The sequence below is a fragment of the Aotus nancymaae genome, unplaced genomic scaffold, assembly GCF_030222135.1.
Source record: "Aotus nancymaae isolate 86718 unplaced genomic scaffold, 86718_ANA_hifiasm-v0.15.2.pri h1tg000059l, whole genome shotgun sequence".
NCBI classification, from domain to species: Eukaryota; Metazoa; Chordata; class Mammalia; order Primates; family Aotidae; genus Aotus; species Aotus nancymaae.
In genome coordinates this window covers 12,475,364-12,502,999 of record NW_026988473.1, presented here as the reverse complement: position 1 = coordinate 12,502,999, position 27,636 = coordinate 12,475,364, and the positions used below count along the sequence as shown (strand labels likewise).

At 51.8% G+C, this 27,636-nt stretch overlaps 1 protein-coding gene across 8 annotated transcripts; it reads right to left on the bottom strand.

The window, feature by feature from the left end:
• SLC43A1 (solute carrier family 43 member 1) lies at nucleotides 1-27,636 on the bottom strand. Of its 8 annotated transcripts, none has more exons than XM_012476500.3 (16): nucleotides 27,401-27,636; nucleotides 27,034-27,295; nucleotides 25,552-25,718; nucleotides 17,278-17,455; nucleotides 17,131-17,186; nucleotides 16,923-16,999; nucleotides 13,965-14,057; nucleotides 12,270-12,403; nucleotides 10,214-10,392; nucleotides 8,036-8,182; nucleotides 7,912-7,947; nucleotides 7,540-7,678; nucleotides 5,273-5,414; nucleotides 4,943-5,016; nucleotides 3,134-3,257; nucleotides 1-1,170 (listed from the first exon to the last, which is right to left on the bottom strand). In XM_012476500.3, the coding sequence occupies exons 3-16, from the start codon at nucleotides 25,703-25,705 to the stop codon at nucleotides 1,024-1,026; spliced, it is 1,680 nt and encodes a 559-aa protein (XP_012331923.2). In that variant the 5' UTR covers nucleotides 25,706-25,718; nucleotides 27,034-27,295; nucleotides 27,401-27,636; the 3' UTR covers nucleotides 1-1,023. The 8 variants fall into 8 exon arrangements, 7 of the variants coding, with proteins under 7 accessions (XP_012331923.2, XP_012331922.2, XP_012331920.2 ...); XM_012476499.3 differs by lacking the exon at nucleotides 27,401-27,636 and adding an exon at nucleotides 26,378-26,793 and having other exon boundaries at nucleotides 27,034-27,051; XM_012476497.3 differs by lacking the exons at nucleotides 27,034-27,295; nucleotides 27,401-27,636 and adding an exon at nucleotides 26,378-26,996.

Below are 27,636 nucleotides of genomic sequence, written 5' to 3'. Positions count from 1 at the left end.
CTCGATTTATTTATTTATTTACTTTAAAGCCTCAGTTCAATGTTAAAAGTAAATGTAAATATAGTATAACAAGGAAGCTCAAAATTTGCATCAAGTTTGAAGATAAAATAGGAAGACTCCAAAAAAGTGTTACTTTCGGCAGGCCCTAGGGATGCTATGGTGGGAAAGTTTGAGTCATGCCTTAGCATTCTTTCCCAAGCATTCTGCCCTAATCCCTCTGTATGGAGAAAAGCCAGCTTCCTGGATATACCCCAAATCCTGAGAAGTGGGGGGCAGGATCTGGACTCCCTCCAAGCACCAAGGGCAGGGCATGGTTAGGAACAGGGAGGTGAGCCAGACAGCCAGAGGCGAACGGGCTGGCATGTCAAGCGTCCTACTTAATGCCCAGCTGCGCCTGGGTGAAGGATAGGGGTGTGGGAAGACGTTCCCCACCAACCACCAAAGAGGCACATACCAGCCAGCCTCTCCCTTCCCTTTTTATTTCCTCTAAGACTTGCAAGAAGCAGCACCAGAGAGGGAACCCGCCCTCCTGTCCCTGGAAGGGGCCAACCCCCAACCCCCAACCCAGGACACAGCCGGCACCCCAGGCCCCTTTCCTTCTGCAGGGCAGGCTGTGTCTCTCTCACATTCACACACAAAGACTCATGCATGTGTGCCTACTCATGGCACGTGGGACCTTAGGGCCAGCCTGTTCGCCAATGCCCTCAGGAGACAGATTCCTAGAAGGGGAGAAGAGGCAGCTCCACACCCTGGTCTCCTCCAATCCAAGGAAGAAGAAGGCTCAACCCCTCTAGAATAGGGACTATCTTCAGTCAATGGAGCGTTGCTTTGGAGGACGTTTTTGAAGGTGTTTTTTTTTTTTTCCTTTTTGCAGTCTTTACAAAAATAGAACTTCTCTTGGTATTTATAAATCCACGGCCCTGGCTCTCTGTGCATGTTACAGGTAGAAAAGCCATATGGGGAGCTCCTTTTGGTTGCTCAGGACTTGACTGCCTGTCATCCAGGTCCCTGGGTCTCAGAAGTCTATGCAGTCACCTCAGAGCCACGAAGCACCTTCAGTGGGCCCATTCCGTTGGCGGTGTACTCCTTCTGGAGCCGGGCACGGTAGTAGAAGAGGTAGGAAGGCAACAGGAATCCCAGGAGTGAGAAGAGTAGGAGGCCCAGATTCACCTTTAGGGCAAGGAGGGAGAAACAGAGTCAGGCAGGTACTCATCTGCCCTTAGCCTCCAACAGGGAGGAGAAGGTGGCCATTTTTCTCCAGGTCCTGAGCCAAAATAAATACAGCTAAAACTTATATTTATTTAATAAATGTATTTAATAAATACAGCTAATATGTGCACTTGTAATCCCAGCTATTCGGGAGGCTGAGGCAGGAGAATCGCTTGAATCCAGGAGGCGGAGGTAGAGGTAAGCAGAGATCACACTATACTGCACTCCAGCCTGGGAGACAGAGCAAGACTTCATCTCAAAAAAAAAAAAGTTCAGCAATTCTGCAAAGTGGCTGAGACTGCTTGGGTCTAACAAGTGGCAGGGCCTGGTGGATTCCCATACCATACAGCACTCTCTGGGTAAGTATGAGGAAGACACACCAGTGTAGAGTCTGGGCTGGTCAGGCTGCTCCCGAAACTGGACCTTTTGGGCTCACCACTCTGACCTTTGGAGATGTTAACCAATGGGTTCTGGTTCGGGGTGGCGAGAGGGAGGCTCTCAGACACAGCTCTAGGAGCTGGGATGCCCAGCCTGGTAGACAGAAGGCTTCGAAGGCCCAGGACACACGGGCTCTGACTCGGTTCGCATACCACTCTGCATTACTCACTGTGTGACTTTGGGCAAATAATGGCAATTCTTACCGAGTGCCTCCTTCTCAGGGCTGTTGTGGCGAAGATGTAAGTGGAAAAAAAAGTTATGCACAAGGGTCGGGCATGGCGGCTCATGCCTGTAATCCCAGCACTTTGGGAGGCCAAGGCGGGCGAGTCACCTGAGGTCAGGAGTTTGAGACCAGCCTGGCCAACATGGTGAAACCTCATCTCTACTAAAAATACAAAAACATTTGCTGGCGGCATGGTGGTGCATGCCTGTTATCCCAGCTACTCGGGAGGCTGAGGCAGGAGAATCGCTTGAACCTGGAAGGTGGAGGTTGCAGTGAACTGAGATCATGCCACTGCACTCCAGCTTGGGCAACAGAGTGAAACTCTGTCTCAAAAAAAAAAAAGTATGCATCATGCTTAGGACATAGCGAGTGTTCGGTAAATGGAAGCGGTTATTTCATCACAGTTCTTGTGGGAGGAGGGTTTGTGTGTTGGCCCCACAGGGCACGTGAAAGATCAGCTTCAGGGAGGCAGAGGAGTCAACGTAAGGAAAAGCCTGTCTACCAGCAGTGGGCTGCCTTGTGCCAGACTGGGTGCCCAACACTGAGGGTATCCAAGCTAAGAGGGAAGAACCCCCTTTCAGGGGTGCTGGAGACAGGACTCCACACTAGGTAGAGCTGGGTTGGACCAATTGTGCCTGAACACAGGCCCAAGAATCGGGACTGGGCCACTTTAAAAAGCACCTGGAGTTTATTGAAAATGACGCGTAGGAGCCAGGCGCTGTGGCTCACGCCTGTAACCCTAGCACTCAGGAGGCCAAGGTAAGAAGATCATTTGAGGCCAGGAGTTAAGACTAGCCTGGCCAACATGGCAAGACTATGTTTATCTCTACAAAAAATTTTTTTACAAATTGACCGGGTATGGTAGCCATTGCCTGTGGTCCCAGCTACTCAGCAGGCTGAGGCTGGAGCCCAGGAGTCCGAGGCTGCAGTGAGCTGTGATTGTACCACTACACTCCAGACTGGGCAACAGAACAAGACACCTTCTCTATAAAAAGTAACAATAAATTAAAAACACAAACAGACTCCTAGGCTCAGGCTGAGATATCCCTCAGGCTGGGGAATCTGGATTTTTAAAACACTCTGTGGCAGGGGGTCTCAAAGGCAGGCAACTTGGGGACCTGCAGATTAGAGACCTCCGAGGTGCCTCAGATGAGTGAGGGATAGCGCCACATACAAGATGCCTCTGGCCACATACAAGGCCCCACCCTTGCCCCCAGTAGAGTGGCTCTAACTCCCCTTCCCCCCGCCAACCCTGGTTTTTACCCAGAAGGGCTCTCCTTTTAGGGGTTCCACCATCGCCATGAAAAGTGGCTGCTGCAGCAAGGCGAACACAGCACTGATGAGGGACTGCAGGCCTGTCAGCGTCCCAAAGTGGTTGGATGGGAACCTGTCCACGAGACGGGGAGCATCAGGGGTGTGTGGCCCTCTCCAGCCCAGGCCAGCACGTCTCCTATCCCCTCCCCCACATGGTCCCCATTGGGCAGGCAGGGTGGTGCTTCAGTGTTCAGGATCTTTGCATGGACCCTTTGGTTCCCAGCCTTCAGGGCAAATGCTGCAACTTCAGGGCCACTGAGCTGAATGCTGACACTCCCTGTATGTGTGATATTAGCAAGCAGCTCAACCTTCCTGAGCCCCACTTTCTCCATTAATAACAGGGAGGGCACTGACCTCACAGGACTGTCCACTGTAGTCTGTCAACAAATATTTAGCCGAGAACCTACTATGGCTCGGGCACCGCTCTAGGTACTGGAGATATCGCGATCAAGCAAGCCCACAGATTCCTGCCCTCAAGGAGGTGGCCTTCCGATGGAGCAGGCAGTGGTCAGACAATAAGCAAGAGAAATGCACAGAGTGTTAGGCAGTGATACACGCTAAGGAGAAAAGCCAGAGAAGGAGGCCATCGAGAGGCTGCAACTGTGCATGGGACAGCCGAGGGAGGCCCCACTGAGGACAGTCAGGGAAAGACCCGAAGGAGAAGGTAAGACTGGGAGCCTTGCAGATAGCTGCAGAAGAATGTTCTAGAAACAGGGACTAGTACAGGCAAAGATGCCAAGCAGGGAACACACTTGGGACTTCCGGAGCACTAGGAGGCCACTGTGGCTGTGGCAGAGGAAGCAAGGGAGGAGGGGAGCTAGAGAGGAGGGAAGTGCTGGGCCAGATCTTGGGAGGGCTTTTTAGGCCACAGTAAAGCCTTTGGCTTTTACTCTGAGACAGATGAGATAGGACGACACAGAGTGATGTGCAGAGACTTATGTCCTGACAGGTGACTGCAGCCCCTGTTAAAAATAGACTGAGGGAGGGGGCAGGGCAGATGTGAGGAGACTAAAGGCTGCCACAATAATCCAGGCTAGAGATGTTGGTGGCTGGGACTGGAGAGGCAGCAGTGGAGGTGACAAGAGGGGTCAGATTTGGGGTGTGTGGAAGCTGCTGCTGGCTGCACCGGGGCTGGACTGAATGTGGAGGGTAAGGGAGAGAAGAATCAAGGAAACTCCAGGGTTCTGGCTTGAGCAGATGAAGGAAACAGAGCTGCCCTCTGCCAAGACGGCTGCAGTGAGGCTGAACTCAGGAACTGATGGTCGAGGACCCTGCCTGCTGCCTACCCCAGCGAAGCACTCAATAATGGTTATGATTCATCATCACTATTGTAATGTCCTGTTACTCCATCACACACACAGGGGAGAGTCCTCAGCAGCGCCCGGCAGGGGAAACCGGGAGAGAGGGAAGTGGGGACTGTCTAACATGAAGAGGAAAATTATAAGGCAAATGGCTGCCCTTGGGAAATTTCTTCAGGGTGGGCATGGAGGGGAGGCCACTCTGGGGGCCGTTTCAAACAGCAGTCATAGGACCAAAGCGTTATCACACCAGGTATTTCAGCTTCCTCTAAGGGAAGACACCAAGAGGGGGAGTCAATTTCAGCGGGGTAGGCTGCCTTTAAGGAAGTGAGCTCCCTGCCATCAGAGGGGCTCAGAGAGGGGTGCGTTAGGGGATGCCTGGGGCCCTTCCAGCCCTGCCCTGGCATTCTCTGATCACGGGTGCAAAGCTCAGGAAGGCATTTCAGCCCAACAGACTCACACGGCAGCATAGAGGCTCCCACAGGCCGAGTGGAAGAAACCTCGAACAATGGTGTGCAGGAAAAAGGTCACAAACTAAAATCAAAAAGAGCATGTGAAGAGGTTAGGAGCGTGTGTAGAGGCTGGAGGAAGGAGGGGTAGGGTGAAGAGGCCAACTGGGCCTCAATTCCTACCCCCTCGCCAATCCAATCTACTAGAAACACTTCCTGGAGAACCCGGAAAATAGATCCGGAAGACCAGAACCATGCTTCCGGGAAGGCAGATGCTGGGTGGACCATCCCTTTGGAGGAGTCCCGGGAGGCAGGGAGATGGGAAGGATGGAGGTGGGTACCTGGAGGTGTAAGTTGTTGATGAGGCAGGTGATGCCAAAACCCACAAGCAGCAGGTTGGTCAGGGTGAAGGCGTTGATGGCATTGGTGAGCTTCTGGATCTTGCAGTAGCGTGGTCTGATGGATTTGGTAGCAACCCCATCCCTGAGGAGAATGGGAAGTCACTGGCTGCTGCCTCTACATTCCCAGAACTCCCTGGTTCTCAGCCTGGCCCCTCCCCCTTCAGATATGCCTTCACTGTTGGGGCAGTAAAAACACGGGAAACCCACAGACACCCATGTTCTCTAGCTCCACGTTACTCAAAGTGTTGCTCCCCTATACAATGACACAAGCATCAAAGAGGGTGCTTTCTTAACCCGCAGATTCACAGACCTGATCTCAGCCCTCGGAATCTCAGTGGGGAGATCTGCAAATCTACATTTGGACAAATATCCCCCACTAAGTGATTCTCATGCACGCTTGAAAGTTTGAGAACCAAGGATGGAAAGGAAGGTGGAAAGTGGGAAGCTCTCACACTGTCTCTCATCAGAAGTCCTCAGGAATGTGTCCCTGCCCTGGACAAAAGCAGATGCGCTCCTGGGGACAGCAGGTCAGCCTGACTGTCCAGTGCTTCCTCTCTCTGGCATGATCAAGGACCCTGAGGCCAGTCAAGGACAGAGGTCAGTAGGCTGGGGTGAGGACAGGCAGCCCATGTGTCCTGGATAGAAAGGCCTTGCTAGGGAACCCTCACCACATTAAGAGCAGAGGGTAGAGGAGGAAGGCCAGGGCCAGGGCCAGGGCCAGGCTCCGCTGGCAGGGAGGGAAGCCACTGGATTTCCTTCTTTCCCAGTCTCTTTCTCTCCTCCTCTCAGGATAAACAGGGACTATTTGGATGAACACAAAAAGAGCAAAAGCAGTCACAGAATCTGGGTTCAAGACTCAATGGCGAATCCCAGCTACTGGGGAGGCTGAGGCAGGAGAATCACTTGAACATGGGAGGCAGAGGTTGCAGTGAGCTGAAATTGTACCACTGCACTCCAGCTTGGGTGAAGGAGCAAGACTCTGTCTCAAAAAAAAAAAAAAAAAACTTATTGGTGTTCTCCAGCCAACAAGACAGCCCCCAAGGATCCTGCCTCGTGGAATTCCCTGCTTTGTGCAATCCCCTCCCACAGTATACCAGGTTATTCTGTGCCACCAATAGAGTGTAATGGAAGTGATGGTACGCTACTTCTGAGATTATCTGAGAGAATGTACTGTGGCTGTCTGGGTCTCTGTCACTCAGCCCTCTTGCTCGGGGGAAACCAGGTGCTATGTCCTGAACAGACCTATGAAGAGGCCATGGGAGTAACTGAACTGAAATAGATTCTGCAACCACAGTCAACCCTTCAGATGACTGCAGCCCTGGCCCACAGCTTGGCTTATGGCTTCATTAGAGAGGCTGTGAGTCAGAATCACCCTGCTGAGTCTCTCCCTGACTTCTGACTGTCAGAAACTGTATGAAATGAGAAGTATCTATTGTTTAAAAATGCTAAGCCTAAGGCCGAGCGTGATGGCTTACGCCTGTAATCCCAGCACTTTGGGAGGCTGAGGTGGGCAGATCACAAGGTCAGGAGTTTGAGACCAGCCTAGCCAATACGGTGAAACCCATCTCTACTAAAAGTGAAAATTTAGCTGGGCGTGGTGGCAGGCACCTGTAGTCCCGGCTAGTCAGGAGGCTGAGACAGGAGAATCCTTGAACCTGGGAGGCAGAGGTTGCAGTGAGCCGAGATCGCACCACTGCACTCCAGCCAGGGTGACACAGTGAGACTGTCTCAAAAAAAAAAAAGCCAAGCCTTGGGGTGATTTGTTATACAGCAATAAATATCTAATATGCCAACTCTATTCTAGCAAGTCTAACAAGACTTTGGAGTGTACCCTGATAACACAGGTTCTGGAGCCTGCCACTAAAAGCTGTGTGATCTTGGGTGAGTGACTTCACTGTGCAACCCTGTACCTCAGTGTCCTCATCTGCAAAATGAAGAAATGAACGCACCTACCTCAGAGAGGTCTTGTAGGCCTAAACAAGGCAAGGTGCTGAGTGCACAGTCAGCACTCCGCATTAGCTATTCTTATTATTAGGCAAGCCAGGTCCCTTTCTAGACTCAGTTTTCTCATCTGTAAAATGGAGAGGTACCCCTGCTCTGCTAGGTTTCTTGAGAGAAAGAAATGAGACGCTGGATATAAAAGTGCAGAGAAAATGAAAAGCATTGCCTGACCACTTGCTGTCACCATCTCTGTGCTGGCAGGTCACCTGGCATCTCCGAGGACAGTGCCGTGCGTCGGGGCATCCACACAGTCCTTGATCCGCCAGTCCATGATGTAGCCAATGAGGGGGCAGGTGAGAAGGCACAACAGCTGCATGGCCCCAAAGATGGAGGAGTAGAACCCAACTGGGCAGGAGGGGAAGGGCAGTGGGGTCAGGAACTGGCACTCAGTGGGCACCACCACCCCTTCCAGCGGAGGCCAGAGAGCACCAAAATCACCTTCCTCTGAACTCAGACTGTTGCATCCCCCAGATGCCCAGGGTTACCTGGGTGGGCCCAGGTCTAGAGGACTCCTGCCCCCTGGAAAGCGGGTTGCAGCAGGGTAGGTGTGGGCCAGGGCCCAGCTCTCATCACCCTACCTGTCTCTGTGGCCTTTCGTCGCTGTTCCTTCGTCTCTGTGGGAAGGGGAAGGTATGGTGAGGGGAGCCCAGCCAAGGTGACCTCCTATGCCCCCAACCCCCAGGGGCCTCTGTGGTGCCTCACCAAGCTCCTGGCCACCAGTCACAAGGTACTCCAGCATGTTGTTCATGGCAGCCATGTAGAAGATGATCCGCAGCTGGGTCATGCCCATAGTGAGGAGGCTCCACAGGAAAATGGGGGAGCAGAGGCTCTTGCGGAAGGGGACAGACCCTGGGGAGACAGCAGGGGGCACCCCTGAGCCCCAGATCTTCCATTGCCCTCTGACTATCCCAGCTCATGCAGTTCTTCTGGGGAATGACACTAACTATGTGATTTTGGAGAGGACGGGAATGTTCAGACTCACGTGTCTCCAGGCTCTTGCTCAGCTCAGAACATTTTTCTTTTTTGGGGGGATAAAGTCTTGCTCTGTCACCCAGGCTGGAGTGCAGTGGCACGATCTCGGCTCACTGCAACCTCCACCTCCCAGGTTTAAGCAATTCTCTGCCTCAGCCTTCCAAGTAGCTGGGAATACAGGCACCTGCCATCATGCCCGGCTAATTTTTTGTATATTTAGTCAAGACGGAGTTTCACCATCTTGGCCAGGCTGGTCTTGAACTGCTGACCTTGTGATCTACCCACCTTGACCTCCCAAAGTGCTGGAATTACAGGCATCAGCCACCGTGCCCGGCCCAGCTCAGAACATTTTTAGGTGCCTTTTGGATGTATATCCTATGCTTCATGTGGGAAAAGTAACTCAGCTGGATGCCATGGCTCACGCCTGTAATCCTAACACTTTGGGAGGCAGAGATAGGAGGATCACTTGAGCCCAGGAGTCAAGACCAGCCTGGTCAACATAGCAAGACCTACAATATTCAGTTAACCAAGCACGGTGGTGCACACCTGTATTCCCAGCTACTCAGGAGGCTGAGGCAGGAGGATCGCTTGAGCCCAGGAGGTCAAGGCTGCAGTGAGCTATGATTGTACCACAGCACTCCAGCCCAGGCAACAGCAAGACCCTGTCTCTATTTTATAGGAAACAAAACTGGAAGGGCAAGGTGGCTCACGCCCGTAATCCCAGCACTTTGGGAGGCTGAGGCAGGCAGATCACGAAGTCAGGAGTTCGAGACCAGCCTGGCCAATATGGTGAAACCCCGTCTCTACTAAAGATACAAGAATCAGCTGGGCATGGTGGTGCAGGCCTGTAGTCCCCCCTATTCGGGAGGTTGAGGCAGGAGAATCGCTTGAACCTGGGAGGCGGAAGTTGCAGTGAGCCAAGATCATACCACTGCTCTCCAGCCTGGATGACAGAGCAAGACTCCATCTCAAAAAAAAAAACAAAACAAAACTCTAAAGCAGTCACTCTGGGCTACATACTTGACATGCACTATCACATTTAATAAGATCTTACAACAACCCTATCCTTATCACATTTTACTGATGAGGAAACTGCAGCTCAGGAAGTTAAATGACTTGGCTGAGCTCACAGGGCGGGAGTAGCAGTCAGCTGAACTCCGGCTTATGCCCTTAGCCACGCTGCCCTCTGAGGATTGGCACTGGGGGTAACCAGCCTCAAACTTCACACCATTTTGCACTTTACAGAGTTTCCACATCCATGGTGTTATTCAATCATTACTACTAACTTCACAGTTTGTGGGGTGCTTTTAGTGCTAGCTTAAGAGGTAAGGAAATCAAGAGCAAGGTTGGGTGATCTACCCAAGTCACATAGCCTATAACTGGAGAGCAGGACTCAAAGCCCTCAACTCCTGCTCCTGACTCCAAGGAGCTCTTTCCACTTATCATGGAGCTGACAGTCCTGGCATCTTCATGTACCCTCCAGAGAAGCAGCCTAGGCAGGTGGTGCAGCTCCTCCCATGACCAGCAGGGGGCATAGGCCAGCCAGGTGTGGAGGACTCCTGCCGGGAGGCTCCCAGGCCTGGCTTCACCTGACGCAATAAGCTCAGAGGTTACAAGGGGCGCTAAGGAAACCAGCCACCCGACGGGCCCAGAGACCTTGTCCCCGTTTTGGAAGCTCCTCCCTCCCCTATCCCAGGAATCCAGCAGGGTAACCCTGCATCTGAACTTCCCAGAGTTAGCTGAGCTTGGATTTGCCCATCTGTAAATGGGGAGCACACCCCGCCTACATCACAGGGTGTTGTAAGGACTGAAGAGTGGCACGAATAAATAATCGAACATGAGTGACCACTAAATATGAGAACCCACCACCCCTGTCCCCCAAGGCTGGCACCTTGGCCAGACACTCACTCTCAGGAAGGTTTTCTGTGATGCCCCGAACATCCTGGGAGGACATGAAGGCATCCGACCCGTCCTCCAGGCTGGGGGCCTTCTGGCTCAGCCGCTGGCCCACGGTGGTCACATGGGTGTAGAAGCGGTCACCTGTCACCTTGTGGTCCAGGGCTAGCCCACTCAGCTTGATCTTCTTCCTGCAGGCAGCCGGGCCAGAGTGTAGGGGAACTCGCCACACAGAGCCCACCTTCAACAGCCTACCACTAGGTGGCCGTCCCAGAGGTGTCCAGCACCCCTTCTCCCAGCACTGACAAGCTCGCAAGCTCCCTAATGCAGGGCTCCTGTTTGTGTCACTCAGAGCTTGGCTCAGGGACCAGCTTAGCACAGATGCCAAGTAAATGAAGAGTGGATCAGCTGTTTTTCACTTGGGCTCTTCCCACGGAGGAGGCGGCATTAAGACCTCATACTCTGGCCGGATGCGGTAGCTCACACCTGTAATCTCAGCACTTTGGGAGCCAAGGCAGGTGAATCACCTGAGGTCGGGAGTTCAAGAACAGCCTGACCAACATGGAGAAACCCCATCTCCGCTAAAAATACAAAATTCGCTGGGTGTGATGGTGCATTCCTGTAGTCCCAGCTACTCAGGGGGCTGAAGCAGGAGAATCACTTGAACCCGGGAGGCAGAGGTTGCGGTGAGCTGAGATCGCACCACTGCACTCCAGCCTGGGTGACAGAACTAGACTCTCTCAAAAAAAAAAAAAAAAAAAGACCTCAGACTCCAGAGTCAGACAGGCTCTATCCAACCAAAGATTCACCCTCCTTTGAATGGCATGAACTTTGGAAAGTCACTTTATTCCCTGTATGGAGTTATTAATGGAGTTATAATGGGGTTGTTATTATGTTATTAATGGAGTCGATACCAAATCTACATCACACAGCTTTTGAGGACGGTATGACGCTAAGTACAGTGCCTGGTGTAACTGTCAGCTCTATCATGTCACCATATGTGCTTCGTGTGGAGTATCACCCCTTGCCTCTGCTGAGCTGATTGGGGGCTGGAAAAGGTCGCCCCACAAAAGGTGGAGTGCTTGCTTTTTGGGACCACATGGCATCGAGTACTGTTGCTGAGGTGCCTCCTACTCTGATCTCCTCTTCCAAACCCAGAAAGGATGACAACAATATTTGTTGTTACTCTTAATGGCAAAAACCACAATTACTTTTGCACCCACAAAAGTAGGTACCATGGGCCGGGTGCAGTGGCTTATGCCTGTAATCCTAGCACTTTGGGAGGCCAAGGCAGGCGGATCACTTGAGGCCAGTAGCTCGAGACCAGCTTGGCCAACATGGTGAAATCCTGTGTCTACTAAGAAATACAAAAATTAGCTGGGTGTGGTGGTGCACGCCGGTAATCCCAGTTACTCAGGAGGCTGAGGCAGGAGAATTGCTTGAACTCAGGAGGTTGCAGTGAGTGGAGATTGTGACACTGCACTCCAGCCTGGGTGACAGAGTGAGACTCTGTCTCAAAAAATAGTTACCGTGTTTTGACCACCTGTTATGTGCCAACTCTATTACTTAAAAACATCCATGGGAGGTGGGCATGGTGGTTCATGCCTCTAATCCAGTGCTTTGAGAGGCCAGGGCGGGAGGATCACTTAAGGTCGGGGTTCAAAACCAGCCTGGGTAACATAGTAAGCCCTGTCTCTACAAAAAATTCAAAAATTAACTGGTCACGGTGGTGTGTGCCTGTAACCCCAGCACCCTGGGAGGCAGACGCAGAGGTTTGCTTGAGCCCAGCAGTTTGAGGCTGCAGTGGGCCAGGACCAAGACACTGCACTCCAGCCTGAGTGACAGAGCAAGACCCTGCCTCTAAAGAAACAAACAAACAAAAGCGACCCGTGGGTAGGTAGGAACAGGCCCATTGTACAGATGAGAAAGCAGAACTTGCAGGGCTCAAGCGATTTGCCAAGCAGAAGTCCAAGCTGAGGACTCTCCGAATCCAAAGCTAATTCCATCTATCATATCACCACAGCCCTGGCCACGCAGCAGGGAGTCTCCGCCCAGTCCAGCCACTCACGTGTAATTGACTTCCTCAGGGGCAGGAAAGGCTTCTACGGGCCAATTGAGAGCGCAGTTCAGAAAGATAAGGCAGGCCAGGCCAGACCAGGTGAACATGATGACCACGAAGGCCACGCCGGCATCGTAGATCAGCTGTGAGAGGCGGGGGAAGGCCCGTGGGGAAGGCTGCCTGGCCCCAGACCCCACCAAGGTAGATCCCAGACCTTAGAGGCTTAAAGAAGGTCTCTTCTCCCCTTGTCCTCGTGCCCAGTTTGCAGATGAGGAAACCAAGACCGGAAGTTTAGAGTCAGACTCAGAAGACCCATCATTCCTCTTTCTTTTTCACTTGAGCCCCCCTAGAGAGCTATGAAGTAGTCGCCACAAAACCTGAAGTTGCTGGCCCCTGGCTCAAAATGGCTCTGAAATTTCCATGATCATAAGAAGATAGATACATTTTTGCCTATGACTCCACAAACATTTTTATTTACGTTCACCCAAAAATGTCCATTTCATAGTATGTACAAAGGAAACTTAACACTCTAGGTCTACCAGGCCTAATCTTGTTTACCCTGCTCCTTCCCGGCACGTTCCCCGGGGGGAAGGCAAACACAGACTGGTCATGTTCAGCCTTATCTCTCTTTTCCCAGGTGCTCCCAGATGCAACACCTGGCGGGTGGGGGAGAGGGAGGTACAGGTGCTCTGCCTAAAGCCTCTCAACCCCAGGGCAGATAGGTTCTGAATTGAATGAAATTCTGTGCAAATGTGTCAGTCCCTCTGATGGAAGAAGCTGGTGCACAGAGAAGACGTCTGTCCTCTTGTCCTCCCCATGCCACCTGCCCAGGATAACTAATGCCTGCCCTTCCCTTGGGCTCCTGCTCAAACCTCTGTTTCTCTGCAGTCTTGGACCATGGGGCCTTTCCCTCCCTGGGGACAGGATAGAGCTTCAAAGGGGCCACACCCTCAAATGTGTGGAGGGTAAGATCTGGCTCCTCAAACACTACTTCAGTTGAAAAGAAGGGAGAACTGCCCACCCTCCATGCCTGCCACCAGAACAACTGATGGCCCCCCACCCATGCGCTCTCTCAAACTCCTCTGGAGATGCTGAGCAAAAGTACCTTCTAAAATAACAAAATAATTGCCCACAGTGGAGGTTGAGGAGCACGGCTTAAAGGATGCTTTGATATTTGACAGAGGAAACAGAGGCTCCCAGCTTGCACTGAGCTAAAACTTTGGTCTGCTAGCTTCCAGGTACATCAGGTTTACCTGCCCAAGGTCCAGCCTGGCATAAACTAACTTTGTGACTTGAACCAGCCTCTGGAAGGTGTGGAAAAATGTGGCCCCAAAGGCTGAATGAAGCCAGAGAGTCAGGGTCCTTGAATGCCTGAAAAGAGGCTGGACTTGATTCTGTAAGTGAAGCTAAACCACTGGAGGTTTTTCAGCAGTGTGTGAGCCTGTTCTCCATCTGAGATACTTCTGGAAGTCATATGAGTAACAGACTACAGAGAAAAAGGATCAGAGGCAGGGAGAGCAGCTGAGAAAGCTTGCCTTGGCCCAGGAGAGAGGGGGAAGGCCTGCACTGGGACAATGACAGAAAGGAGAGCAGAGAAGTCAGACCCGTGGGTCAGCACTAGCTGCTGCTCACCCCACCCAGTTCTTGTGTCAAGACAAAAAGAAAACCCAGGGGGCTTCGATGGACCCCCAAGCAGCTCCATACCTTGATTCCTGGGAAGGTGATGGCAGAAGAGGCATAAGAGCCAATCATGAGGGACATTAATGTGGAGCGCAGGTTTCCAAACATGTTGGGTAGCTGATGGGATAAAGCAGCATCCATGAGCAGGGGACATCCTGACCCTTGCCCAGCATTCCCAGCCCTGCTCCATAAAACAGCCCCAGGATATGCGGCAGAAAAGCCCCAAGGCCAAACAAACAGAAAAATCAATGTGGGAAACTGTGCTCTGCCCCCTGCCTACACACTCACAGTGCCCTTCTGCTTCCATAAGGCTCCAGACACATCCTCAAAGAGACATTTTGTTAATTTTGTTTAATCCCAGCGTTTCCCAAGTTTGTTGTTTATGGAGCCCTTTTATTACGTAGCACCTCCAAACAACGCATGGAATAGGTGTTTAAGAAACACTGATCTTGGCTGGGCGCGGTGGCTCACACCTGTAACCCCAGCACTTTGGGAGGCCGAGGCCAGCAGGTGGCTTGAGGTCGGGAGTTCAATACCACCTGGCCAACATGGTGAAACCCCATCTCTACAAAAAATACAAAAATTAGCTGGGTGTGGTGGCGGGTGCCTGTAATCCCAGCTACTCTGGAAGCTGAGGCAAGAGAATCGCTTGAACCCGGGAGGTGGAGGTTACTGTGAGCTGAGATCACACCACTGCACTTTAGCCTGAGACTATGTCTCAAAAAAAAAGAAATAAAAAGAAACACTGATCTCGTTCCAACTCATTTTAGAAGAGAAAATTGAGACCCAAGGAGAAAAAGTGTAGTCAAGTTCACAGAGCACATGAATGACTTTCTCCACATTGTGACTGTCCCAGCCCTAACCCAAGGCTGTGGCCATGGCTGTGTCCCAGTAACAGGCTGTGCCTCTTAACCCTCTCAGCAGAGTTTCTGCTTAATCAGGACCAATCATGTCCTGGTAGGTGAGGGTGGGAATAAGGGAGGAAACGGAGCAGGGGCTGACCAGGTCTCCAGAGGAGGTGACTCTGACGCAGAGCAGGACCAGAGCCCCCACCAGGAGAGAATTAATTGATCATGTGTTCCGCTCACCTGCCTCTGCCGGGCCCTCAGGGCAAGGGAAGGCAAAGTCAGGATGCCCTTCACACACACATACCCTCCTCTGGCCCCACCATCCTCCCCAGGTCACTAGATCCCACAGCTGGGAAAGACCTTAGGAGCTGTACAAAGCCTAAACCCACTCCACAGAAGGGGAAACTGAGACCCTGAAGGGAGACCTCAACAGCTCTGGTAAAGGTGTTTAGGCCAGGCGCGGTGGCTCACGCCTGTAATCCAAGCACTTTGGGAGACTGAGGCAGGTGGATTGCCTGAGCTCAGGAGTTCGCCACCAGCCTGGGCAACACAGTGAAAGCCTGTCTCTACTAAAATACAAAAAAATTAGCTGGGTGTGGTGCCATACGCCTGTAATCCCAGCTGTTTAGGAGTCTGAGGCAGGAGAATTGCTTGAACCTGGGAGGTGGAGCTTGCAGTGAGCTGAGATCGCGCCACTGCACTCTAGCCTGGGAGACAGAGTGAGACTCTGTCTCAAAAAAAAAAAAAAGTGTTTAAACACAAATAACTAAATTCTCCTTTCCCCTCCCCCGCGAAGTGGCTCAGGAAAAACCTCTACCCACTTAGGCAGAGGTCTCCCTGGCACTCTGCATCTGTGAGACAGCCAAGGACGCCAGGGAAGAGTGCCAAACCTGGAGAGGGGCAGAGCCCTCTCCCCTCCAAGGGGCCACGGACGCTGTCTCCGCCCAGCACCGTGGGTAGGGCGAGGCCGGCCAGCTAACCCCGGGCTGGCGGCCTTGCAGCGCGCGTGGCAACAGCAGCTGGGCCCGCAGGACGCAGCACGGGATGTCCTGGTCCAAGTCTGGGCCAAGGGCAGGGGCCCAGGGGGCGGGACCAGCCAGAGGGAGAGGGGTGGGGCTGAGGGGCGGGGACGGCGCCGGGCCCTGCCATTGGCTGGAGATTACAGGAGGCAGGGCCATAGCAGGGAGGAGCTGCTGGCCACGCCCCACCAGGCCGCCGGGGAGGGTCTGAGGTCAAGCCCCGGGGAGAAGGGATTTAGGGCTCTGGGCCAAGTTGCACATCAGGGAGAAGGGGCTGCGCAGAAGGGCGGGGAGAAAGGGATCCGCTTCCTTCCTTCAGAGTTGTGAAATGTCCCGGGTTGGAATTAAACGCGGCTGCTGGGAAGAGGTGAAATTCGGCTAAAACCACCTAGTCAGGCAGCCCTTCTCGGAGATAAATAGTCTGAGCTAGCCCAGCCAGGAACCTTCCCCTCCACCCTCCTGACACTCCTAAGCCTTTAACGCTTTTACACATTCACATAAATATACAAACTTAGAGCAACACACATACACAACTCACACACATGTTAATAGGTCAAGCCATGTGCAAAAGCCGTTTTTATAAATCAAGCTCAGCGAGGTGCCGATAATTTCATATGGTTCAACTTAGTACGCTCACAAACACACCTATGAACTCATGGCTTTCATAGAGACAGGGTCACACACCCACTCTCCCAAGACATGGCAGACATACACACACGCTGTCTCGAGCTGCTTCCTCCCCCTCACGATCATGTTACCCAGTTTTATTTTCTTCCCAGCACCTACGACTACTGACCTAATTTATGAGTTAACTTGTTCATTGGGTTGTCTGTGTCCCTCACCCCCAAAATGTAACCTCCAGCAGGGAGGATGGCATGATCAGTCCTGATTGTGTTGTACTCCAGTACCTAGAACAGAGCTTCGCAGACATTCATGGGCTCTGTACGTACAAATACACACAGCCTCATCCACACACACACAGCCTCACACCCGCCCTTCGCAGCCACGTGCACAGTTTCTCACACATGCACTTGATCTAGTGATCTACGTCCACAGGCCTCTCCCCTAGCCCACTCAGGGGAACCCTGCTGCCAGGCCAGGCCTGTAACACTCACCGTGAGTGAAGTGAACGTTAGGCAGATGCCACCAAAGCCATTTAGGGACAGCGCCAGGAATATCAACGGAGACAGAACTGGAAGGGGGAGAGGGGCAGATGAGAGCATTTGGGGAGCTGTGGGATGCCAAGAGCAGGAGTTGGGGTAAACATCCACCTTCATTCCACCCACTTTTCCTTGTGGGGTCACAAGAGTACAGACAGCTCACCTTCAACGTCCCGGGAGGCCAGGGCCATGAGTGTGCAGGATGCAGCGAAGCAGGCACTGTGGAGACACAGGGAAGTGAGCACCCAGCCTCCCCTCCCCCTGCAGCAGGGTCCCTCTCCTCCAGTTCCCCACAGCCCAGCCCCTTCACCTGCCAACCAGCCGCACAGGTCGGGGGCCAAAGCGGTCCATGAGGATCCCCAGTGGCAGGGTCGTGGCGCTGAGCACGAAGGAACCAATGGTGAAGCCCAGGTTGAGCATCTTGTCCTGCTGGCCACAGCTCGGCCACCTGTGCTGCTCATCCTGGGTGCTGTTGGTGCTGTTCTCAGCTGAGGAGGGGGAAGGGAGGGCTCAGCACATGACAGCAGGAACAGCTGGGCATGGGAGAGAGCAGCCCAGGGTCAGGGGGCCTCCTTTCAAATCCCATGCCAGAGTACCCTAAAGTCACGTCTCCTCTGATGAGGCTGCTCCAGAAATGGCAGCAGTTTGTACCTGACCCTGGAAGAGTCTTGCACGCACACAGCCCGAGGCTTCAACTAGCTCAAATGAGATACTGGACATAAATGAGGTATTTCCCAAGTTGTAATATGCACTCAGTGTCCAAGCTTAGGGGGTTGCAGACCCCCAACAAGAAGTGCCCCCATATCTAGAGGCAAAGGCAAAGGCAGTGAGTGGTGCTCTAATGGCTATAACAAGAATTCACTAAAATGGCCCGGCATGGGAAAACTTAGAGGAAGCTTTCCCAATAAACGATAGTCTGAGAAAATAATAATAACTAATACTTACTGAGCATGTAACTATGTTCCAGGCCCTGTTCTAAACACAATAGCCCCATGAGTCAGTTAAAGTATCCCATTCCCCAGGTGATGAAGCCGAGGCACAGAATGAGGACCAGGCACTGCCCTCCAGTCCCCTCTAGAAGTCCACCTGGAGGACTTGTCCTTATGGTAAACTGCCAGCTTGGAGTTGTGACAAGTTCAGCAGAAAAGCTAGTGATAGGAGACAAAGGGTTGTTTCCCTTTACTCAATGCTCAGTGAGTCATGAGGTGGCTGCCCCTAGGCCTCCAATTTGTCACTTGGCAGCATTGCCAAGGTTAAGTTCAGGGTGCACCTGGGGCAGGCAGGCAGACCAGGGTCTGAATTCCCACCACCAGCCTTTACTAGCTGTGCAGCCTTGACCAAGGAACTTCCTCCCTTTGAGCCTAAGGCTCCTTGTCTGCAAACTGGAGCAGAGAATGCCTTACCCACAACCTCCCTAGGAGGATTAAATTGGAGACGGTAAACAAAGAGCTTTGTTGCACAGTGCCTGGCCCAGAGAAAGTGCTCCTGAAGGATCTGACGAAGGGGTAGCTGACCCTCCTGGTGGGTCACGTGGTAAGCACGTACTCTAGGAGCTGGGCATCCCACAATGCATGAGAAAGGAAGTTCACAGCTCTAGAGTAACAGGTGCTGCCAAAAGAACAAACCAGGCCAGGTACAGTAGCTCACACCTGTAATCCCAGGACTTTGCGAGGCCAAGGTGGGTGCATCGCTTGAGCCCAGGAGTTCAAGACCAGCATGGGCAACATTGGGAAACCCTGTCTTTACAAAAAAAAAAAAAATTTAAAAATTAGCTGGGCACAGTGATGTATGCCTTTAGTTCCAGCTATCCAGGAGGCTGAGGTGGGAGGATTGCTTGAGCCCAGGAGATCGAGGCTGCAGTGAGCCATGATCACACCATTATACTCCATCCTGGGTGACAAGGTAAGGGCCTGTCTCAAAAAAAAAAAAAAAAGCAAAATAAAACAAAATAACCAACAGGAGGATGTGATAATGCCTGGATAGTAGGGAATGGTATAGGATATCTGCCCTCAGTGGTGAAAATGACCCCTGACTTTACATATCCAAAGGGCATGCAGGCGGCACAAGAGTAAGGGTAAAGGGATCTGTGTGTTAACATGAGGAAGAATGTAAAGGCCTGGAAGATCCTGAGTGCTGATCAGCCAGGGAAGGAACTGTCTTGGGCAATGGAGAGTCTTCTTCAGCTGGCAATGTTATAGTGTTGTAAATTATAATCGAGTGCCAGTTTAAAATCCGGAGTAACCACATAAAAATCCAGACTTCTTGCTTCTCTTTAAAAAGTCAGAAGATCAGGGCATGATGGGAGCTGAGTGGAGGCCACCCCTTTTTGCCAGGGCTTGCCTTCTCAAGGGCATACAAGTCTTCACCTCTCTTTTAATTCCCAGACATGTGCTACCCTACACCTGCCCTGCTTTACCCAATTATTAGCAAATTCCTGGTCCCAACTGGCATTTCCATTTGCAGTCCCTGAATTAGACACTGTTCCTGCTCCTAAGTCTTTGATAATCGAATGACAATTTCTGTCACAAACAGTCCCACTAGCGTGCAAATTAACACCTACTTTGTGCCAGTATTTTCTATAGAGAATCCCATTTAACCCCTATCAACCCCACAAGGTGAGTGCAATGGTCCCCATTTTATAAATGGTAAGGGTCCAAGAAGCAAAGCAATTCAGTTACCCAGCTTCTTACAGGCAGGCTCAGATTCAAACTCAAGATAATCTCAAAAGTCAACAGTTTTCCATTGCACCAAAGGGCCTCTGTGTTACCTGGGCCAGTAAGCTTAGCAAGTTTCTCAAGCACATGTCAGTGTCAGCAAGGACATGGGTTCTCCCACTGATGAAGAATCCAGCCCAGTGAACTGCTAATGATTTAGTGTCAATTAAGACATTCATTCCTGTTTTATCGATCAGGCTTTTATTAGTTTGACCAATGAGTACGTTCATGAGGCTTGATCACTCTGAGAAATTGAATAAAATCCAAATTCTAAACTAAGAGGGGAGCCAGCCCAAAGATACCAAGAGGTCTTAGACCTATGTCCATGTTAATTACAACAGAAAAGGTCTTTGGCATCAACCTCCCCCACCCCAAGTTTTATAGACAAATAAAGTGAAGCATATGGTGGGACAGTGATCAAGCTGAGCTTGCAAGCCAGGGAAAGCAGTATTTCCCAACATGTGGTATGCAGAGACTGCAGTGAGCTGAGACCACACCATTGTACTCCAGCCTGGGTGACAAAGTGACTGCACTCCAGCCTGGTGACAGAGTGAGACCCTGTCTCCAAACCAAACAAACAAGAACTACCTTAGGATTGGGTTCTAGCTGGTGCCTGTTTATGGCTGGATTCCCCCAGGAGAGCCCTAGGCCACTGGAGGTCGGGGACATCCACACTATTCCCATGAGTCCCAGCAGAAAGATTCTGGGGTCCGATGTGAAACCGAATCTTTGCGCTGCCTTTTATTTACTGGCTGTGTGACCTTGCACAAGTTACTTGGCATCTCTGAGCTTCAGGTTTCTCTTCTATAAAAGGGTTAATAATAACACCTGTATCACAGATTCATAGTGAGGACTAAATAACTAACAGTAAATGCCTGGAGAACTTTAGCAATTGTTTTCTTTGGGCACTTCTGCTAGATACAGTTTGTGATAAACTGAAATGCCTCTGCCTAAATTCTGAGAAACAGAGGCTCCATTAACTGTTTCTCAGAATTAACTACTCTATATCCAGCATAAGTGCCCAAATAATACATATGGGGTAATTGAGGTATTAAGAAAATTAAGTAACTGGCTCCAATCAGCCAACAGCACATAGCAGAGTTGGAAGCCTGCCTCTTTTCACACACTGTGGTGACACAGATTCCTGGTCTGATTCTGTGTTCTTGGGACACTATAGAGGAAGACTGACACCCACAGTGAATAAAGTCCCAAAAAGCAGAAAATAGGCACTTTTTTTTTTGAGACAAAGTCTCACTCTGTCACCCAGGTTGGAGTGAAATGGCATGATCTCAGCTCACCACAACCTCCACCTCCCAAGTTCAAGCAATTCTCCTGCCTCAGCCTCCCAAGTAGCTGGGATTACAGGCAGGCCCAACCATTCCCAGCTAATTTTTGTATTTTTAGTAGTGACAGCGTTTCGCCATGTTGCTCAAACTCTTGACCTCAGGTGATCCGCCTGCCTCGGCCTCCCAAAGTGCTAGGATTACAGGCGTGACTGCACCCAGCCTGAAAGCAAGCACTTTTGATCAGGCACCATGATGGAGGCAGATGAGGGAACAGCACCTGTAGTCAGCCTGACAGCCTCAAGGATTTAGGCTGGGGTCCCCTGAAGGGAAGAGAGGTAGACCGAGATAGGCATGTTGTACCCTACTTTCCAAGAATGGACAAATAAGTCCCGGAAAATTAAAAAATTAGCCAGGTGTGGAGGCACAGGCCTGTAGTCCTAGCTACTCAGGAGGCTGAGGTGGGTAGATCACGTGAGTCCAGAATTTTGAGGCTGCAGCAATGATCGCACCACTGCACTCCACCTGGGTGACAGATTGAGACCCTGTCTAAAAAGCAAAATAAAACAAAAAATCAACAAATAAACTCTGAGAAAAGAGTTAGGTGTGGTGGCTCACGCCTGTGATCCCAACACTTTGGGAGGCAGAGGCAGAGGCAGATGGATCACTTGAGGCCAGGAGTTCCAGAACAGCCTGGCCAACAGGTGAGACCCCATCTTTACTAAAAATACAAAAATTAGCCAGGCATGCTGGTACATGTCTGAAATACCAGATACTCAGGAGGCTGAGGCAGGATAACTGCTTGAACCCAGGAGGCAGAGTTTGCAGTGAGCCAAGATGGAGCCATTGCACTCCAGCCTGGGTGACAGAGACTCTGTTGAAAGAAAGAAAGAGAAGGAAAGAAGGAAAGAAGGAAAGAAGGAAAGAAGGAAAGAAAGAAAGAAAGAAAGAAAGGAAGGAAGGAAGGAAGGAAGGAAGGAAGGAAGGAAAAGAGAAGAGAGAGAGGGAGGGAGGGAGGGAGGGAGGAAGGAAGGAAAAGAAATTCCGAGAAAAGGAAAGGAATTCACTTTGGTCACCTCTAGTAAACCCTAACAGTAGGTTTAGAAGCACACCCACTTCTGGGCAACTTACAACACCAGGTAAATATCTTATACTATATACAAAATTAATTCAAAATGGATCAAGGATCTAATTATAAGAGCTAAAACTACAAAACTCTAAGAAAACAGAGGTATAAATCTTTGTGACCTGAGATTAGGCAATAGTTACTTAAACATGACACCAAAACACAAATGGCAAAAGAAAAAAATAGATAAATTGGACTTCAATGTTAAAAACTGTTGTGGCTGGGCATGGTGGCTCACGCCTGTAATCCCAGAACTTTGGGAGGCTGAGGCAGCCTGATCAGCTGAGGTCGGGAGTTTGAGACCAGCCTGACCTACATGGAGAAACCCCGTCTCTACTAAAAATACCAAATTATCTGGGTGTGGTGGTGGGCACTTGTAATTCCAGCTATTCGAGAGGCTGAAGCAGGGAGAATCGCTTGAACCCAGTAGGCGGAAGTTGCAGTGAGCCAAGATCATGCCATTGCACTCCAGCCTGGGCAACAAGAGCAAAACTCTAATTCAAAAAAAAAAAAAAATTTAAGAGAATGTAAAATAGTGCAGCCACTTTGGAAAACAATTTGGTAGCTCCTCAAAATGTTAAACATAGTTACCCTTATGACAGACCTAGCAATACCTAAGAAAAATGAAAACATAAATCCACATTAAAAACTTGTATGAGGTCCAGGCACAGTGGCTCACACCTGTAATCCCAACACTTTGGGAGGCCCTGGAGGGAGGATCACTTGAGTCCAGGAGTTCAAGACCAGTCTGGGCAACATAGTGAGACCCAGTGTCTACAAAAAATTTTAAAAATTAGATGGATGCGGTGATACAGGTCTGGAGTCCCAACTATTCTGGAGGCTGAGGTGGGAGGATCCCTTGAGCCCAGGAGGTTGAAGCTGCAGTAAACTGTCACTGTGCCACTGCCCTCCAGCTTGGGTCACAGAGTGAGACCCTGTCTCAGAACAAACAAACAAAAAAACCCCAAAAGAGACGAACAGTTGGGTCTCACTCTGTGGCCCAGGCCAGAGTGCAGTGGCACAATCATAGCTCACTGCAGATTCAAACTCCTGGCCTCAAGTGATCTTTATGCCTTGGCCTTGAAATAAGCTTGGATGACAAACGAGCCATCACACCCAGTCAGACCATTATTCATAATAGCCAAAATGTGGAAACAACACAAACAGCCATCAATTGACAAATGGGTAGATAGAATGGTGGCTGATCCATACAATGGAGTATTATTCAGTAATAAAAAGAAGTCCTGATACATGCTACAAGGATGAACCTGGAAAACATCATGCTAAGTGAAAGAAGCCAATCACAAAAGGCTACATATTACAAGATTCCATTTAAATGAAATATTCAGAATAAGTAAATCTAACTTTTATCACAGGCAAAGCCGCAACAGGAAATCGATGAGGTTGCCCGGTGCTTGGGGGTGGGGAGGTGGGGGTGAGGGTAGTGAGTACTGCTAATCAGAACAGAGTTACTTTTGGGGATAAAGAAAATGTTCTGAAATTGACTCTGGTGATGGCTGCACTACTCTGAATATACTAAAACCGTTAAATCATATACTTTAAATGGGTGATTTGTAAGGTATGGAAATTATATCTTAATAAAGCTGTTTTACATATTTTTCATATTTAAACATGCAGGTGGAGGGATGAGCCCTCAAAAGGGAAGCAGGAGTTTTGGGAGGTGATAGAAAGGTTCTAAATACTTTGTGATGGGTACTGAGGCATGTAATTTGTCAGACCTCATCAAAATATATGATGTAAATTAATCTTCAAGTTGCTTTTAAAGAAATGCCACCAGCACCAGGTGGGGAAGGCTGGAAGAAGTTACACAAGGGGTAGGCCAGGCATGGTGGCTCATGTCCATAATCCCAGCACTGTGGAGGCTGAGACCAGTCTGGCCAACACGGTGAAAGGCTGTCTCTACTGAAAATACAAAAATCAGCCAGGCATGCTCGCTTGAACCCAGGAGAAGGTTGCAGTGAGCTGAGATCATACCAAAGCACTCCAGCCTGGTTGACAGAGCGAGACTTTGTCTCAAAATAAAAAGAAGAAGTTACATGGGGGCAGTGTCAGGCATCAAGGGCAGGCAGGTTCTCTCCTATCTCCAGGATAAACGCATAGGGGACTTGGATATCATGTGGATCCATGATAGCCCTCCACTTGGTTCTTGCAGCCATCCTGGTATGTCTATCATTTCATCTCAGGCCTCTTCTTCCCGACCCACCCAGCTATCCCAGGCTGGCTGCCAACCCCACCTCCTCCAGCCCCTATCACCCCAAAATTGGGGCCAGGAGGCATGGGCGAGTCGCCATCTCTCAGTGCCACCTACTGCTTCTTTACAGATAACCCTGGCTGGATGGGACAGATCCTGGGGTGGAGAAGCTGCCGTTTAGAGCAGTGATCAAGACCTCCCCATCTCCACCCACCAAGGAATCGGTTTTCTTCCATAGCCACATGAGGTGCTGTGCAGCAAGGAGTTGAAATGAGAAGCCAGGAGGAACCAGAAGGACACTAATATTTATTAAGCACTGTTGATTCTCACAGCACTCCCATGGAATTGATACTACTATTATTCCCATTCTGAAGACTAGGCAACCGAAGCTCCATGTTTAACGAATTCACTGAAGTCACCAACTGATAAAAGTGGTGGAAGCTGAGATTCAGATCCAAGCTAGCCTTCCTTCCAAGCTTACTCCACAACAGAGGTTGGGGAAAGGGGATAAAAAGAGAAGAGGAGAGCCAAATCCCACTTCTACCCAGCTCCTTGGGTGGAGCTTGTCAGCACAGCTCTCCCCTTCCCAGAATAGGAAGATACCCATCAGAAACAAGTCCCAGGCACCAGCTGGGCTAACTCCCTGCCCCAAGGCAGCTTCAGACAGCTCGTAGCTGTAGTTACGGCTCCCAAAGAGTTAGAATTCCTACTCCCAGTTTCCAAGCCACTCACACAAGGTGACTGAAGTGGAAACCAGAGATCTTCCAAAATGTCATCCTAGAGGAAATAAGGCTGTTTAACTTTGTGCAAATGAGTAATTTGAAAACCTGGGGGCTCCCAGGTCCTGAAAGGGGAAGAGTGTGGGGCCCTTTACATTCATACTCCACTCCGTGCAGCTCTCCCTTGCCTTACAGCAGCCCTATTAAGAAATTCCTCTCCCAGCTAGGTGCAGCACTTCTTCCAAGAGCTCTAGGCCTGAGGCTCTCAGAGGCTTAAGACTGCCTATTAGTCCCAGGGTCTGGATGCCCAGCAGGACATTTGGCATTCAGTGACCACTGGATTGGATAAATGAGGTAGAGTGGGCAGAGTGCCACCCATTCTCCTCCTGAAATTTGAAGAGGTCGAAAAGTGAGGCTGTCCAACTGCCAACCCTGCTTTCTGGTCCACCTGGCCACCTGGTGTTCTCGGGCTTTCAACTACCCCTTTGCCATCCCTCCCCCCAACTCACCCAGCCCATTTTCAGGCATACCTGGGCACATGTTGGAATAGAAGCCCTCATTCTTCAGCATGATCAGCAGGGAGCCCCAGCCCAGGAGTACAGCAGAGAAGAAGAGGTTCTCCAGCACCGCCGTGCAGGCCATCCACCAGCGCCTCCGGTACGCCTGCTGCAGCGTGGGGGCCATGCTGGCCGAGAGCCTGCACAGAAACAGAGCGCTGGGCGAAGGGCCCCCCAGTGGCCCCTGGGAGGGGTCCTGCATCATGGTGGCACCCGAGACCCCTCAGGCCAACCCGCGAGAGGACCCTCATGGAGCCCCCATAGAGCCCTGGGCTTCCCAGCCGGTGCCACAGAACGGGCTCTGCGCTCACTAGCAGTGCCAGAGGTGCACGCGGCACAGGGTTCCCGCTGCGCCACTATCGGAAACAAGGAAGGTCCTGTACGCGCGCTGCAGCTTCCTGGCGCGCTGCCGGGTTCTCCCACCCAGGCCAGGGCGCGCAGAACAGAGCTGCTGGGGGGCAAGTCCGCATTCGCCCAGGTCTCCAGGGGACAGCAAGGGGCAGAGCGCGCTCTGAAGCACCGCTGGCCCATTCCCGGACTCTCACGCCAGGAAAGACCCCAAAAAGCTGGCAGGAGGAGGAAAGGCAAGTTCAAGGCTAGCCTACCACCCCACATTCCAGTTGCCCCTCCAAGACCTCTCCTCCCTTCTGGGGCCGGGCGGCAGCAAGCCCTCCCCGTTTCCACATCAGGCGACCTACAACCCTACAGTCTCTCGGGCCAAGCCAACAGCTGCCACGTGGAGGAAGACCCAAAACGGGCTCTCACCGGTCCCCTCCGCCCCTGCGTGCCCCTCACTCACTCCGCAGGGCACGGGGCACCAGGCTTTGTACCTCGGAACCCGCCTACCCCCTCTGGCCCCGAGGGGGTTCGGACTTCAGCAGGAAGTCTGGTGGCTGCTGACTTTATAAGGGCAGTCGTGGCGGATGGGCTGGCGGGCGGGTGTGTTTACTAGAGGGAGGGAAGGAGCTCCAGCTCCCCCCGCCGCTGCCGCTGCAACCTAGGCGGGAGGAGAGGGAACGCGAGCGGCGCGGGGGCAGGGAGCGACACCCGGGGTGAGACCGAGGAAGGCGGAGAGGACGAGGGCAAGGAAGACCCAGGGCGACGGGAGGAAGCACGAGTCACTACTTCCAGGGGACCTCGGTATCCTCATCTGTGAAATGGGGCTTTGGTTCAGGTGCTCGCAGAGATCGCCGGAACTCTGGCAAAAGTGCAGCTCTAACCAGAGGAAGTGCAGCGAGCCGCAGCCCGAGAGGAAGAGAAGAGTCGGAGGGGCCGGAGAAAAGAAGGAAGGACATGCTTGGCGAGACGAGACCCTGTGCCGCAGGACCACGGGCGCAAGTAACGGGCTTTCCTTGGGGAAGCCTGGGAGTGTTGGCGGGACCCGGCCTCGGTGGCTTTCAGCGGACGCATTGCCGGGGACCCTCCGCGCCCCACCTCCCCGCCCACGCTGCTCACCTCCGGTCGGGGATAAAGGAGTAGCCAGCAGCAGCGGACGCCTTGGGAAGCACAACGCTTTCGCGGCGCGTCCGGAGTCCCGCGGGCCCTGCCCTGAGCCGCGCCCGCGCTGGGGTCTTCTCCGCGTGCGGGACCCGGCGGCCACAGAGCTTCAGCCTGACAGCCCGGTGGCCTCGCCTCCGCTGCCCCTCGGAAGAAGAGAGGGAACTGGGAACCCGCCGGGCGCCAGAGGTCTGCTAGGCTGGGCTTGGATGAAGTGGATCTGCGGAGTTGATAGTTGTATTTACTCGCGTCCGGAGCTGCGCCCCGACGTGGGGGCGGGGGCTCCCTCCCCTTCCCCTCCCCTTAGGTCGAGTTTCACACGCACGTGACTCGCCCGCTGGTCCCGGACACTCTCCCTCTGGCACAGCCCCAGCACCTACATTTCCACCCTAGACCCCCATCTTCTCCCCCAAGCCCCCAGACTAATGTCAGGCAGCGCCCTCTGTATTCTTGGTCAAAACAAAGTGCGACTCGGCTTCAGCCGACCGACAGTGATTCAGGGCCGGCTTGGGTGGGGTTTTGAACTGTGCAATTGGGAGAATGTTTTCCGAGAGGCAGAAT